This window comes from Triticum urartu, chromosome 1A (assembly GCF_056163025.1).
Source record: "Triticum urartu cultivar PI428250 chromosome 1A, HENAU_Tu73, whole genome shotgun sequence".
Classification (NCBI taxonomy): Eukaryota; Viridiplantae; Streptophyta; class Magnoliopsida; order Poales; family Poaceae; genus Triticum; species Triticum urartu.
The window spans coordinates 475,681,692-475,698,713 of NC_141873.1; the positions used below are offsets into that span (position 1 = coordinate 475,681,692).

Genomic DNA, 17,022 nt, shown 5'->3' on the forward strand with positions numbered 1-17,022 from the left:
CAACGAGTGGATGGACATATATGACTCCTGCACCACCTCCCACACGGGAAACACGGCATGACCAGGCATGGTCTGAGCTTCCTCCCCGTAACGTTCGGGCACCCCACATGTATCTGTGGCCGACGCCGCCTACACCACCTCCACGACGTGCCGGACGACGTGGCTGATGCTTGTCTGCCACTATATCTATCTATGTACGCGAGAGACGTGCGTATGCTACCTATGTATGCGGTTGGAACTAATCATCTTCCTGGTGGACGACTGGAACTAATCATCTTCCTGATGGACGATTAGTAATAATAATCTTTCTTGTGGACGACTGCAACTAATAATCTTCTTGCAAGACGACTGCAACTTATCATCTTCCTGCAAGACGTCTGGTGCCCAACCCTATAGACGATTGCCCAGTCAGCTTCATGGTGGACGACTGGACCCTAATCGTCCTCAGTCATCCTCCAAGAAGACGATTAGGTCCAGTCATTCTCCAGGAAGATGATGCCATATTATTTGTCAAAAATATCAAAACGGTGTATTATTTCTGAAAATTAAAAAAATGTATTATTAAAAAATTAGCCACCGAGCGGACACGCGGCACGTCCGTCTCGTTTTCACACGGACGCAAATCGGACGCAAATTTAAGCTACAAATGCGTCCAGACGAATAATGAGCAGACGGCTTTTGGATTTGGGTCAGCACATTGAGCCGGTGTTTTTATCCTTTTGGACATAAACAGACACACATGGACAATCTAGGTTGGCGCGTTGGATTTACTCTAAGTCACATGGTGCGTTTGATGAAAGGCATCTACCCTCTTGATTTGCGCCGGTAGAATCAGCAGTAACATGGCCCCGGACTGGTAGATGCAGTTGCATTCTTTTCTCTTCTTTCTGATCCGGATAGATATTCTTCTATCTTTGGAGCACGCGAAGACGCCGACCATATCCATGTGGTGCGTGCATTACGTGGATACATACGTTAGAGTTTTGGGCGATGCCGACGAGGGCATCCTTGTCACCGTCACGTGCTACCTGCCAAAACTAGCTTGTTTCCTGGGCTAAGCTACTACTGATCAATCACAGAACTGTGGCTTCTTGCTGCTGCATAGTTCATCCGCCGGTCCTGGATCGCTGTCGCGTTTTTCGCTTAGTGATGCCAAAGCCACGGCAGCTCCAGTTACATTATACAATGCTTGGCGTAGAACTACCGAACCGAAACCTCGCCGGCTCACCGGCAGCGAAGCCAAACGTGGCGGAGCATCTACATGTAGTACAACAGAGAAAATCTTGCGCAGGCCGCGAAAACCAGGCAGCTTATGCCTGCGAAGCAAGCGCAATGGTGTCACAGTTGCACTCGCACAATGGTCCTTAGTACTGTAGTATACATCTTCCTAGGATTAGATAGGAGTACCAGGCAAAAATACCAATGCGCTTATTCCAGTACACAGCAGCTAGAAAATCTACCAGATCCAGACCCATACAATACCCACATACAAACATCCTTATTGCCCGAGAAGCGCAGAGGGCCAGCCAGCCAGGGGCCGTCCCAGAGAGACACCATACCGGCTTAATGTATTTACACTCACGCAGGATACAGAGGAACAACAGACTGCGGGTAGTCGGACCTCTTCCCAGAGAGGGAGTAGTACGCCAGCACCTGAGCTTGCCTGTCAACGCAGGGCTCCCCGTCTTCCATCACCCGGCCCGCGGTCTCCGTGCTGGGAGGCGTGAACTCGATGTTCCAGAAGGGCCGCGCCATGAGCATGAGGTCGCGGCCGGTCTGAGAGGCCCTGTACCCCTGCACCCACACGTACCTCAGGGAAGGCATTTGCCGTATGGCGAGGGCCAGAGCCCGCTCGCTGAAGCAGCAGCTCCTCAGTTCAAGCTTCCGCAGGTTCCGGCACCCGGCTGCGAAACTGATCAACCCACCATCCGTTTGCCCGACGTTACCCAGAAGCATGTACTGGATGGTTCCGCTGTGCTGCCCGATGTAGCCGAGGCCTACATCTGAAAGCCCCCCTGGTCTCAGGTACAGAGCGAACCTCCGAAGCTTGGTGCAGCCCCTCAGCAGCGCGCGGGCACCGTTATCCAGCGGCAATTCTGTTATCGTCTCTTGTCTGTCGAGCAGGACAAGGCGAAAGTCATGGAGGTTTTTGCAGAACGTTCCGATGGATTCCAGGGCTCCATTTGTGATATCGGACACATAGGCAGCTATGTTTTCCAGTTCACGGCAGCCTACGGCTATCGCTGTTAGGCCTACTTGGGAAACTCCGCCTTCCTCTTCTTGCATGCCAGGATCATCTTCCCCTCGCTCAACTCTGAGCCTTTGTAGCTTCTTGCATGTGTCTCCGACAACCCCCAATCCTCTATCTCCAATCACATTCCTCACCTGTAAATCACATTTAGGATATTAGTTACAATGAAAAAGATCGGTAGTTGAATACCTTCATAATGTAGTAATGTACAAGCACCGCCATTACCGCAAGAACGAGTAGGTTTGGACATTTTGCAATGAGCTGGCAATGATCTTCAGTGGTGAGGAAACTGTACAGCAAATCCAGCTTCTTGAGTACAGCAGAAAAGGGAAAGATTATGTGCATCTCATTTGTCCCCATGAAGGTGAGTCCGAAGGAGCAAAGCTTGGAAGGAAGCTTAACATTTCCATACTTTTGCTCACTGATTTCCGCTCCAGCAAATTCTTGCAAAGATGTAGCTATTTGGAAAAATCCAATCAAATCTGAAAGGTCACAGTCGCTAATCTTCAACGAAATTAGTGACTTGCAATTCTTGGCGAGAAGCTCGAGGTCAGCTGGCTCCACTCTGAGGTAAGTCAAGTAGAAGTTCAAGGTCACCAGAACAGGATTGTTGGCAGCAAGGTCATGGAGCCATTCGGTGCCATTATCAGTAATTGTACATTCTTCCAGAAACAGAGTTCTCAGTGATCTGCTCAATTTCGTGCAACACGTTAGTGCAGTGATTTTATCATGATACTAACAATGCACCAAAATAAGCAAAAACAGGGTGGTCATGCAATAAAGGAGTGCAACAAAGAGAAACAAATGAAGACGGACTATAAATGTACCACAGTTAATATTACTTATTAAGTAAAAAATGTATTACTCTCTTAGATAAATACAAAAGTAAATTAGCATATTCTAGAGCCCAGGTTGTTTTTGTTAAGCAGCTGGGTACTTGGTAGTCTTCAGAGTGAAGCCACTCTGCTCTTTGCAGTGGCATGTATGAAACATTCGAAGCATTTGTAGCTTACTAAGTTTGGGGTTCATTTAGATGACCTTTTAGTACGTACTCAATATGTCAAAATGGGTTAACATGGTGGCACAACCTTAAATAGCTGTTTTGTTTAATTTGCTTACTTCAATTGGTTCGTTCAGAATACACTCAGTAACGAATAACAACCAGATTTATTGTATATTTACATTTTGTAACACTAGTTCTTTCATAGAACGTATCCAAAGCTCCCTCCTCAGGATTATCAAACTAGAGCAAATTTGAAAAAGGAACTGAAAAGGCATATAAACATGGTCACCCTGACACTGGTAGTAACAGAAACAACTTGAATATTAATTCCGTACTACAACGGTACGATTCCAGTAAAAGACGAGCGAGCTTTGGTCAAGTCAATCACTATTGCTTTGGCATCCGGCTACCTCACACTTTGTTCCTGCCAGATTCGGTGACCTCTTGCAAATTGCTTGGGGTAATAAATGCTGTGAAATGGACTCTTATGCAACATCATCAACAACCGGAATGCAGGGCGTTCAATCAATCAAATTATGAAGGAAGCAAAAGGCACAAGGTAGATACGCTACGCTTACAAGGCAACGAACGCCAGCCATGCAAATTACCAATGGAGTAACTGTAAGCAGGGGCAATGAATTCTGCTTTGCTATGGTCGCACCATCATCGTTCATGCTAGGAGAGTACGGGCCGTATAATGGGCGTCCAGATCTCGAGCTGCTTTGGGTAAACATTGCCCCGCCGTAGAACAAGTTTCTACTTAGGGAAATGGATATTTAGCCCGGTGCTCTATCATTGCCCCTGCTACTTCGGGACATCAACTAAGCGGCCGCTGGATTCTGCATCCAGTCACTGTATCCCTGCCTGGCGAAGCCCAATTCGGGCCTGTTACTTCTCCCACTCGCAGATCAGAGCGCGATAGAAGATAGCGAATCGAGAGAAGTTGCGGCAGTACCTGCAGGAGCGGGCGACGAGGCGGAGGGCGTCGGTGGAGAAGCCGGAGCACTTGTCGAGCTTGAGCTCCTGCAGCATGTGGCCGCGGGCGCGGACGAGGGCGGCGAGGTCGTCGTCGGTGACGACCATGCGGCGCAGGTGGAGCGCCTTGAGGCACTCGAGCGGGGCGGCGAGCTGGGCGACCCAGGGGCGGGCGTAGGCGCCCCAGTCGTCGGGGATGAGGCCGTACATGGCGGCGCGGGGCTTGCCCTTGACCCCGAGCGACTCGAGGCGCGGGAAGCGCGCGAGCAGGCGCGCCGGGGACACGGCGTAGCAGAAGGGCACGGTGACGTGCTTCCGCGTGAGCGCGTCGATGTGGTGCCAGCGGCGGCAGGCCAGCGAGGCCGCCTCGCGGTCGCGCGGGTCGTCCACGTAGCCGAGCACCAGGTGCAGCGCCTCCTCCGGGACGCCGCTGCCGTCCAGGCTGAGCGCGCGGCTGAGCCGCCGCGGCTCCGGGGCCTCCCCGCCCATCGGCCGGGCGGGGCCGGTCCCCGCCTACGGCTCCGCGCCGGCCCGCCGGGGATCTGGTCCGGCGAGGAGGGGCGGGGGCATGGGGATTGATTTCCCTCCCCGCTTCCCGCTGGCTTTTCTCCGATGGTGGTGGTGCGGGGGCGGAGAGGAGGAGGAGAGAAGAGAATTATTGGAGGGAGGGAGGGAGGGAGGAGTGTGGGGAGGACTTGGGGGATGTGGATTGGCGAAAGGGAAGCTTACTTCTGCGCGATCCAGCCGCGCCACGTCGGCTCGGGGTCCGGCGGGGAATTGCTCCGGGCACACACGCTGACACACCCCGCAACACCGCAGGGTGGGGCGCCCCCTGTCGCCGGCTGGTCAGGTCTCGGCTACCCCGCGATGATGGTGGCCTTGAAGAAGGGGGGCTGCGATAGCAGCTGCGCCACGTGAGAGTTAGTTGATGTCGATCATTGTCATGAGCCTTGCACCTTTCCAGTAGCGCGGAGCTCAGTGGCGTCTCTTGATCCTAGATTTACCGCCGAAAAGTGGTAGGGTTTTAACGTCAATTGGTTTTATCCTTGTTTAACTTTTATCCCCAAAAATGCACCGCTCCCTCCATTCATAATTTGGTGCTAAAATGGTTTGGATATTTCAATGTGGACTACATACGGACCGGAATGGATGAACAAATACATCAAATATGTCTATATACATTTGATTTAGAAAAATATTTAAAACATGTTATATTTGTGAACGGAGGGAGAGGTCGTTTTAGCATCGATTAATTCTATTCTCATCCTGACAGGAAAAAATGTAACCATTGTAGTGTTATAACTTCGCTTGAATTGGCTCGATCACAATTGTGTAGTTTAATTTCTTTAAATGTATGACACCTATAATTGCAAGGTAAAGATAGTCTAGGGTCATCATTTTCATCTACTTGAGTGTTTTTAGTATGGAGTTTTTCTGTATACGGTTGGTAACTTTACAACATGCACTTATCAATATACATGAATAGCATAACATGTGCCGCGGACAGCGTGATTGAACTAGACAACACTTGACAGATAGGTGTTTTGTTTTTACTCATACTTTTATGCTAAGCTAAAACACATGACAACTGTAACTACGACAAAATATGTTATTCTCTAAACTAACCTTTTGCATGAAAGATTTAAAGCGGCGTATTACAGCTAGCCATGGATATGTGTAGAAAGTTCAAATGAGTCCTAGTGTGTCATACGAAAATAGACTCCAAGCTCTCGAGATATAGATATATTTGTTTCATTTATAGTTTAAATATATGACACCCAGTGGCGTTGCCAGGGCTGGGCTACGCCTCGGGCCAACCCTCGTAGCTACAGTGTCAAAAATAGCTACAGTTTACGAAGGATTGTAGAGCCATGCCCAAGGCCATGGCCCTAGTAGCCGGGGCCTGGCTATGCCCCTGATGGCACCTGTAGCCCAAGAAAGCACACGGTTACCATTTTCAACTACTTGAAAGTTTTCTAATAAGACCATGAAAGATGCACAACATCATGTAGCTATCAATGTACACAAAATATGTATTCCCTTCGATCCAAAATAAATGTTGTGGTTTTAGTTCAAATTTGAACTAAATCATGCCACTTTTTTGGATCGGAGGGAGTAACATTTTGCATGGAGTGATCAATTAGGCCATGTCTTACAGATAGGTCTACCGATTTACTCATATTTCTATTACAAGCCTGAAATGCATGACAAGTGTAACTTCATGAAAAGATAGATTATGATGGGTATTGCAATAAGAGCTAAACTTTTTCATGAATGATTTGTGCAACATCTTAACTTCTAGTCATGGCCGTGTATAGAAAGTTCAAACAAGCCGTGATGTATCTTAAGAAAATAGACTTCAAGCTCTAGAGAGACATATTTTATTTTATTGTTTATAGTTCAAATACAAAATGTCCACGTGTCATGTTGTTTTGGTTCAGTTGTGACAGTATGATAGGGTTGTTATAAGAAAAACAAGACGCCGATGTTATCTTCTTAGACATTTGGAGATGAAATGATGCAACCCTAGTAGCACATAACGATATTTACATGTAGAAAATTGTAGGCATTGTTAAATGATGTGTTTTTATATTATGACGTAGACAGATGGAACCAAAATCAAGTGGCATCTCTTGATTTTAAATTTACCTAGAAATGGTATATGGATTTGGTTTTTATTGTTCCTTGGTTCTACTCTCGTAGTGTTGTCCTTCTGGCACCGGTTAATTGAATTCTTACCTTAGGAAAAAACGTAGACGTAAAAGTGTTCTTGCATGATCTAATTAGACAATACCTCACAAATATGTGTTTCTTTACTTGTTCTTTTTATGATAAAGCTTGAAAGGCATGACATATGTAAGTTTATAATGAACTATGTATGCAACATGTTTTTTTATGAGGGGACGGTATGCATTGTCTTAACATGTAGCCATCGTCTTATAGAAAGTCCGAACAAGCCCTAATTGACACATGTAAAATAGACTCCAAGCTCTGAAGCAAAATATTAATTTTATTATTTATTTTTAAAATACAAAATGTCCATGCTTATCTTTAGTTTGCGGAATCCTCGACGGTAGTACTGAACATTTTAAGAAATACCTAGATGCTGGTGAATACTATGTTTATTCACTTTAGGCTTAGTTTGGCAACAAGTTTTTACAAAACTGTAGTAATCTAAAACCTCGTTATTCCAATGCTTGAACAGAATACTCCAGTTTTTTTATATACCCTGGCTTTTCTAACTTCGTTTACAAAATGGAGGTTGAGGCCTCTTTCTCAGATACAAAAAAAAAAAGCATGGTGTTCGGGATACTATAGTTTATAGAAGTAGTGTTTAATTGGTGTCAAATGCCTCAAAATTTTCTAAAACTGTGATTTCTAAAAAAAATAGTATTCTCCAAATACTCAAAAAAACTACCAAACACGGCCTAGACTCTTAGTCGTTTGTTCTGTCTTATATCTTCCTATCTTATTCGACAAATGGTGGATTTTATTTGCTTTAAATGGGGCATCAAAAGGATACAAACACTATAAGCACACACCTGCATAGTTAGGATCCACACAGCGAACACCAACACACACAAACACGCTAACAGCTAGCAAAGTCATAAGACCAAAGTTATGCATCGACGAGAAAAGAAAATGAAAAAGGCCCAAAGCAATCTGATCCATAAGCGGCAAACTGCGGCAACGGCCATATCTGCACCAACCATCTCATGTCACCACAAAACGACAATGTTCTTCACCAACAATGCCTTCAGGAAGGGAGCGGCGCTCAAGAGTCGTCGTCACTAGATCGAAGAACAAATGTCAGAATCTAGGTTTTGACCCTAAAGAATCAGACCGAACATATCTGAGCAATGCCCTCAATAAGGTAACGCTATAAGATTTTTTGCCATTGCCAGGTATAACCAACTCGACTCAGACCTAGGCTTTCACTCTAGAGCTCTAGATTGGGTGCTCGAGTAGCACCACCATCAAAGTCACTCATGCATTATCGCCACCACTTTTTCGTGATCCCGGCAGCTACATGCGATGTGTGATCGCCGCCACTGCAGAACCATCCCTCCGCGACAAGCCGTAGTCCACAGTTTGCATCTCACTGTCAAAGTAAAACACCAGATCTGGAGAGATGAACCCTCTTGAATATCTTTCGATGACCACCGTTGTCGTGGAACTGAAGGTCACTGCAACACAGTGTGCAACCACCACCACCCGACCGACTGGATTTGGATCACTACCTCCAAACTGCGTTGGGTCAACCCAAGACTGCGGCCCTAGAACCTTGGCATGCCAAGGTCGACGGAAAGGAACCACAGGAGGTCGCAGCATTGGATATGTAGCCATGTACCGAGCACCAGTCCAGCGATCCAAGGCGAGGAGCCCATGGATGGGGGGCTGCAGGAGCCAACTGCAGAGCACGCCGGTCTTGGGAGCACGGGGCGCACCCCAAGCGGCGCGGCGAGATCCACGATGGCAAGCTGACCAGCGCGAGATTTGGAACACCCACACGAGTGGAAATGGCCCACTGCCAGCCGCCGGTGGCAAGGAAGAGATGGAGAGTAGGGGTTGGTAGCGACAACGTTAGAGGATTCGCCCGTGTCGCCTTTTAGGGGTTGGTTTCTTACAATTTTTTTAAGAATTCATCCTATATTCCTTATTTAACCAACAATTTCAAGCACGGTGCAATTACCAGTGACATAACATGTTGCGCGAGAATAGTTTATCCATGTTGTTATATGGACAATTTTATTTTAACTTTTTTGCTTTTAGCTCGGGCGTATTCTATTTCTTTAACACAGTACAGACACACAGACGTTTATTCATATGCACATACACTCATCCTATGAACGCACATACGCATACCTTCAGTTTTTTTCTTCTTCTGTGACAACAACACAGAATTTCTCACCAAAAAAAAAACCAAAAAAAAAACGTTGAACTCCTTATCACTTATTTTTTGCAGGAATTGAACTCCCTTTTTTAGCAAGGAATTGAACTCCTTACTAGTACAACGTAGCTGGGTGCGTGTAGCGGGTGGCCGTACATTTCTTAGTTTTCTCTTGGGCAAGCAAGCTGACGGGATTAATTTGGTGGGTGGAGCTGCAAAGTGCACACACAAAGGGGATGCATCTAAATCTAATCTAGGCATTCATCGGTAGTGGGCATCCGGACCGGACCTCCATCGTTCGTGTCATCACCGCATATAAAAATGCTTTCCCGCTCTCGGTTAATGCATCCCTTTCTCACTCTCACCGTGACGCAGTCATCTCCGGTCCTTCTCCCTCCCTCCATCCCTCCCCCCCTCCCCTGTTGCCTGATGCCATGATCACACCGTGGCGAGATTTTCCCCGTGATGATGCCTCCTGCTTTTTGTTTTGGATCACACAGTGTGTACTTACCTACTTGGCTGCGATCATTAGGGGGTGGGCCACCCTTTAACCAGAACCAAGAAGATGATAATATTTCTCAAGAAAAAAAAAGGAGAGGTGATGATAATAAGTCCATGTTCCATTTAAGGTGCCGGCAGCTGCAACTTGCATAAAGGCGTCATGTGCCGAGCGCCAAAAGCTGATGATAGAAAAATGGACGGGAAATGCTCAACCAATGCGATGGGTACACATCATTGCTCTCCACCAGCGTTTTACCTGACGCCAAGAGGCAAAACTACAAACATTTTCACCTGCGGGGTGTGATGGAAAGTGCGAGGTACGATTTCTGTTGTGGTTTAAGCCGTTGTGGAATCGGGAGCAGTGAGTCCCCAGGTGTAAAATTTGGAAGTGAGCACAGGATGATGATTTTGTACTGCAGTGCTCGTACAGTATTGTTCTGCCAAATGGAGATGGACTGCCGTAGGTTTTGCGTAGTCTCCGGTTTAATTGAGTGAACCTGGACGCAGTAGTGGTAGTAGTACTGTACATGGGTTCTGCTGCCGGGTGTGGTGCGCCGGAGCCGGATCTCAAGAGAATCTATCCAGGCCGACATGCACTACAGATTTAGGTGCACCTGGATCACAGTGTGGTCCACGCCGTTCTGTCACTTTCAGCTGGGCCCGGGCGTGAGTGACACCACCGTATTTTCACTTCCGCCACCTGCATCAGAATTTCTCCCTCCGGCTAATTTTCATGTTTTGACCTTTTTCTGAAACCTATTCAAGGTCTGACTCTAGTTTGATTTTTTTTGAGATATGACCCTTTATAAACGGACTTGACAAATTTGGCCCTTTAAATCTTTGTGGGCATGCCCGGTCAGTGTCCAGACGTGTTCGTTTTGAGTCCTTGTGTTTGTTCGTGCATGTAGACATGCTCTTTATTTTCTTCCTTATATGTCCGGTCATATGCATTTGATTTAATAAAGATGAAAAAAGAGAAAGAAAAGAAATATAATAAAAAAGAAAAGATACGGTCTAGGGTGGGTCCTATGTGCCGGACTGATCGGGTGCGTCCTCAAGCCCTCATATCCTCCTCATATATGGTATGTATACAAGGGTTTATGGACAGCTCAAGCGTGTAGCAATGATATGTGGGATTCAGTTGGTCACATTTTTATTCTCTCATATCCAGGCACTGACAGAGCGTGTACATAAACGTTTGAGGAGGATTTAAGGGACCACTTGTACATACCCTAAGGGCATCTTCAATGGCAACCCAAAAAATTTCCTCGCGGACACGGACGCGGGAGGACGACATCCAACGCTACCCGCATACATTTCAAACAACTTTTCAACAAAACAGATGAAATTCATGCAAACTCGGCCTGATTTCATACAAACATGACGGATTTCATACAAACACGACAGATTTCATTACATTCGAACATCTAGAACTAAAAAAACGCCCTAAACATATCCAACGGTGCCGGCACCCTACGTCCAAGCCCGTGTCGTCCTTCATCCGCCGTCTCCATGAGCACCGGCGATTAGGCCGACGAAGTGAAGGTGTGTCTACGACGAGGAAGTGTAGAACATGTGAGACGGACCATCCCATATGGGATATCGGGCCCTGCTGCCTCCCGTGGCCTACTCATCCTCGGAGGAGTCTGTGACCTGTCTGTCGCTAGTGGACAGGAGGTCCACGATGAAACAGTGGCGCCGACGCTGTCCTTGTCCCCTCGGGTCGCCCGATGGTTCGTCGGCGACGCGTAGGAGGCGCAGCTGGCGTTGTTCCCGTCTGTGATTGCCTTCAACTGCGCCTCCTCAGCGGCTGCTTCCTGGCGAGCGGCGGCTTAAGCGCGGACAACATCGTAGATGGCACGCTGCTCCGCGACGAAGTTGGGGTTCGCCGCGGCCCTGGCCGCCACGGCCTCCTCGCTCGCCCGCTCATCATAGATCTGACCCTCCGCCAGTCAGTGCTGCTCCAGGAGGAACATGTTGTACCGATGTTCCTCCTGTGCCTACCGGAACACCGACAAAAGCGCCGGTGCAGGCTGCACCTCCACCATGGCGGCGTTTGTAGTGCACATGCGTCTGGTCCATGAAGCCGGCGTGCACATGAGGCGCGGGAGCCAGGGCGGTGTCGTTGGAGCCCGTCTCCATCATGGTCTCATCCTCGTCGTTGGAGACCTCGGGCGAGCTAGCTGACAAGCCGGCCTCGATCCAGTTGGCACAACTACTCTGCCAGGCGACGACAAAGGCGGCCACGACGTGCTTCATCTCCGTGGAAAGTCTCTCCCGTAGAGCTTCGCCGCGCGCAGTCATGGCAGGTGCAGTGCAAGGGAGGGGATGGGATGGGGCTTGTGTGGTGGTGTGGAGTTAGCCGGGTGTGGCCGCCTTTATATAGCGGATTCCAATGAGGCGAGGCGTTCGGGTGCGTCAATGTGCGGCGTTTGAGTGGGTTTCTCGGGCGGCGAGCCTTGTTAATGCCGGCATACATACGGACAGCTGCATTGAACGGGCGTGGTAGATATCCGTTCCATCCCGTCCAGTCACACGTCTCCGGCATTGAACAGGCACGGACACCAAAGACACGTTGCGGGCGGCGCCCTCGGCTAGCGCGCCGCTTCAATGGCAAAGGCAGTAAGAGGTCACGTCTGCCTGAGCTGTCTTCAATGTTGAGCGACGCGTTCTACTGTGTCATGAATGCGGACAGCTGGCGCCGGGAGGGAACGCGCATGGGAAAGGAAGGGGAGAGTTGGTGGGTCAGGGCAGTCAGAAGCAGGCTTGGGATCGGGCCGGACTCCCGCAAAGCCCCCACGTTTGTTTTTGGTTTGGGGGAAGAAATCACGTCCGGACTGCCTCGCGAACCGATACAGGATCGCGTCAAATGACTTTCATGGTTCGGATAGCGTGATCCGAACGGTTGAAGGTTTACAAGTCTGTCTTGAAGATGCCCTAAGCAACTCCTTTGCTTGGAGAAGATAAAAAAATGGCGTGCCATCTACTCCAGCAGAGAACGACATAGCATGCTACGAGAGTTTTAGCTATAGCTTCAGTTTAGACTTTCTTGGCAGCATCGCTGTATCTTATTTTAAGTTTATAGAGTCAAATTACTGTAGTACGTTACTTGACAAATTTCACATTTCGCTCTTGAAAGGGACCCTTCTTTTTCTCGTGCTAATTTTTTATTCTGTTGTTCTTTCATGGACCCTGAAGTCCTAGTCATAACCTTACTTCATTTGTCTCTTTCAGAGGTTCCAAATTTTGCATGCCCGAACGACCAGTCAATTGGTTTGGTGTCTCGGAAGTAGTCAAGTCTCCCCCCAGATCACATAGTTTTAGATTTTCGATGAGGACGTAGGCACCCAAAGAAAATAAGTATCACCATTTGGTTTCTTACAATGTTTTATTTTATTGGTGCTAAAATAGGCACATCGAACACATCCCTCTTGGGGCGGCACGGGTGAACCCTAGTTGTTATCACCCTTGGCCCCTCTCACCTCCATGCATCCGCTCCCCTCATGTTGCGGCGTGCGCTACTGGCGATCAGAGGTTTGGATTTCTACTGGCTTGTGGCCTGATAGTGACAATGGTCACCTAATGGTTCCTTTTGAAGCGCTCCTCCAACATGTGACACTTAATGGCGCTTGCTTGATGCACTATAAAAAAAAAGACACATCCGTGACATTTTGGGCCGAACGAATTTTTTTTCTGTCATACATATGACACTTCTATGACGATAATTGTGACAAAAGCCGGTATCATCATAGATATGGTGGGCTCCTACTTCTATGACAAAAAATCATGACAGAAAATGGGCTTTTCGTCCTGGGCGGGCCGGAGACGCAGCTGCATGACATTCTTTGGGCCGTCCATGACGGAAAAAACCCGTGGTAGAAGCGAGGGGGAGGAAAATTTCGGGGAGTTCCCGGTTACGGTGGGAGGTCGGGGGCCGAGCGATGCGCGTTTCTCTCGTACACGTACGTGCGTGTGTGCGAGGCGTTGGCTCTAACTGAACCCGAGCGAGGCGTTGGGCTCTAACTGAACCCGATCGATTGCACTGCAGGCTACGCGTTACTGAACCCGAGCGATCGATCGATGGCTGTTAACTGAACTCGATCAAGCGATTCCTTCGCTACTGCTGCTAACTGAAGCCGATCGATGCTGCCTCTGGATGAACAGTGAGCGTTGCCGGGAGGGTTGGATGAACAGTTCCCGGTGGGGGTGGATGAATAGGACCCCGTGGTGTTGCCTCTGGATGAACAGGACCCCGATCGATCGAGCCGGTTGGGGCTGGATGAACAGGACCCCGTGGAGGGCTGGATGACAGGACCACCCCATGGAGGGCATGATGAACAGTAGACAGTGGAGGGCAGGATGAACAGTAGCCCGTGGAGGGGTGTTTGAACAGGAGCCCGTGGAGAGGGCTGGTTGAACAGTAGCCGGTGGAGTAGCGCGCGGTGGAGGCTGGATGAACAGGAGCCCGTGGATGAACAGTCGCAGGTGGAGGCTGGAGGAGGTCGACGGTGGATGAACAGTAGCTCGTGGAGGCTGGAGGGGGTCGATGGTGGAGATGAACAGTATCCCGTGGAGTCCCGTTTTGCGGTACGCCACACCCCTCCCGATGAACAGGACCCCCATTTCGACCGTAGCGCTCCAACACAAGACCGTTTCCTCCGTTTTGCGGTACGCCACACCCCTCCCGATGAACAGGGCCCCCGTTTCGACCGTAGGAGGTCTGTTTCCTCCGTTTTGCGGTACACCAGACCCCTCCTGATGATCAGGATCCCGTTTCGAACGTGGCCGGTCGAACACAAGGCCGTTTCCTCCGTTCTGCGGTACGCCAGGCCTCGTTTCCATCGCCTGTTCCGTCCAATCCCTCCCGATGAACACGACGCATTCCGTTGCCTCCCCATGAACACGACGCATTCCGTTGCCTCCCCATGAACACGACGACGACGTTGTTTCTCCATTCTGACCCAGCCATGTACACGAGCCCTGGCCGTACGTTTGCGCGAATAGGCGTTCGAGACCCCGCCCGTATGTACACATACGTGGCCGTATTTTCTTTCTTGCACCCTGGCTGTTGTACGTACGTGTACATGCTACGTGCGCGCCTCTACTACGACATGTGCGCGCCTCTACATCCACCAATATATATGTACATACACGTTCGCGACCAGAATGACAACGCTACGTACGCTTCGACCAGGTGAGTCCTGACTGTCAGGCACTTCCTTACGTGCGAAGATGTAGCTGGTGGGTCCCAGTAGTCAAGGGCAAACGTTTTTTTCGTGAAATACGGTGGCCCGTCCGGTGGGTCCCCGCTGTCAGGTGGAGGAATAATTATTTTGCACGTAATAAGGAGGCACTTCCTTGCTGCGGCCTTGGACCCAGCTGTCAGCCTCTCCACGTACAGTATTCTTTCGATGGAATTCGGTCGTTGACCACATTGACCATGCCGCGCCGACAGCACCACGGCGGTGGACGACGGCGAGGCCTAGGACGGGGACGACGCGGAGCCAGGGAAGACGCGGCAGTGGATGCCCACGCGGAGAGGAGTACGAGGGTTCACTGGTTCGGCTGCGCTGCCGTCGCCGCAGAATAATAGAGGGTGTGGGTGAGTGGAGTGGAGGGATGGCCTGGCCAGTGGTGGGAGTAGTATGGGGGCGGTGAGGCCTCCGCGGCAGCATAGCCGGCCACAGGAGGCAGGAGCAGGTGGACGATCAACGCTGCTTTGGGTGGCTGTAGCAAAAAGACCAGAGGTTGAAGAAGCACTACGACTGTTGGATGGACATCGTACGGTCAGTCGAGCTAAAATCATGCATATTGACTAAGTTGACAAAGCCCTTCGTCCCCGTCAACTTAGTAGGCCCACTATACTAGGTCCCACCTAGCAGGGGGTATTCATTTTTTTGTGCGTAATAAAGAGGCACTTCCTTGCGTGCGAAGATATAGCTGGTGGGTCCGAGCTGTCAGTGACGGTAACGTTTTTTTCGCGAAATACAGAGGCCGTTTCGGTGGGTCCCATATGCCAGGTGGAGGAAATCATTATTTTGCGCGTAATAAGGAGGCATTTCCTTGCGTGTGACCGTGGACCCAGTTGTCAGCCTCTCCACGTATAGTCCAGTTCAGATGCATGTCGGTCCTTAACCACGCTGACCACGCCACGCCGAGAGCACCAGGGCGGTGGACGACGGCGAGGCCTAGGAAGGGAACGACACGGAGGAACGGAAGACTCGGCCGTTGTTTTTGTTTCCCACGCGGAGGGGAGTATGACTGAACGAGGGTTTACTGGTTTGTCTGCCGTCGCTGGAGAATAACAGCAGGTGTTGGTGAGTAGAGGGATGGCTAGGCCAGCGATGAGAGTACGGTGGGGCGATGAGGCCTGCGCGGCAGCATAGCCGGCCGCGGGGAGGAGGGAGCAGGCAGTCCCGCCGACGCTTATTTGAGCGGCTGGAGCAGGAAGAGCAGAGATTGAAGAATCACGGCGGCCGTTGGATGGACATCCAACAGTATACAGGCCATCTGTAGAAAGTCTTAAATCTGTGGAAAACAGCATACAACCCATCTGTTATTATTTCAAATAATTTACAGCCCATTTGCTAATTCTTACGAGTTTTTTTAGAGCCCATATTCTTTATGTTAGTATTACAGCCCATATTATGGCCATGGTTAAAAAATTATATGAAATTTTGCATATGTCGGTGCGGTCTGAATTGTTTTCAATTCCGAAATTTCGAGTCACATTCAGACTGATTTTAAGAATAAATGTATATCAATATAAAATCCAATAAATTGTTCATGCATAAAAATCAATGTAATTTAAAATCTCGGAATGGAAAAAAATATTTGAAAATAATTGCCGGTTTGATGTGTTTTAAAAATGTACAACCCATTTCTCATTACTGATAGGCCATTTTCTCGGCCAGCCGAATGAAGCTCTCCTCATCTTGAAAGATTTGCAGCCCAACAGGCCTGATAAAGCGACTTACTTGACAAATCACAAAAGAACTGGGCTAGCCATTTTCAGAAAGAAAAAAAACTACTGTGCTGGTCTATGGTAAATATAAAAGAAAAGGTTGTCTAGACAGGCCAGAGTGTCCCGCACAGCCCAGTTGACACCCTGCTTCCGTCTTAAAAACAAATTAGATAAATGCCACTCCAATTATGGCGATTCATAAAAATGCCAATGCAATTTCCAAACTTTGAAAAATGCCACTGCAATTTTTGCAAACTTTGAAAAACGCCACTGCAGTTTGCAAACTTTGAAAAACGCCACTCCAGACTTCAAAAAATGCCACTAGAAATGGCATGAAATGACATTTTTCAAAGTTTGGAAATTGCAGTGGCATTTCTCGGATACACCAGATTTGAAGTGGCATTTATCAAATTAACCCAAAACAAAAATAATTGGGC

General features: G+C 48.8%; 1 protein-coding gene across 1 annotated transcript; it reads right to left on the reverse strand.

Moving 5' to 3' along the window:
* Positions 1-1,404: 1,404 nt before the first annotated feature.
* LOC125520155 (coronatine-insensitive protein homolog 1b) lies at positions 1,405-4,933 on the reverse strand. The gene is made up of 3 exons (XM_048684991.2): positions 4,210-4,933; positions 2,477-2,939; positions 1,405-2,385 (listed from the first exon to the last, which is right to left on the reverse strand). Exons 1-3 carry the CDS (start codon positions 4,716-4,718, stop codon positions 1,579-1,581), a joined length of 1,779 nt encoding a protein of 592 aa, XP_048540948.2. The 5' UTR covers positions 4,719-4,933; the 3' UTR covers positions 1,405-1,578.
* Positions 4,934-17,022: the final 12,089 nt, after the last annotated feature.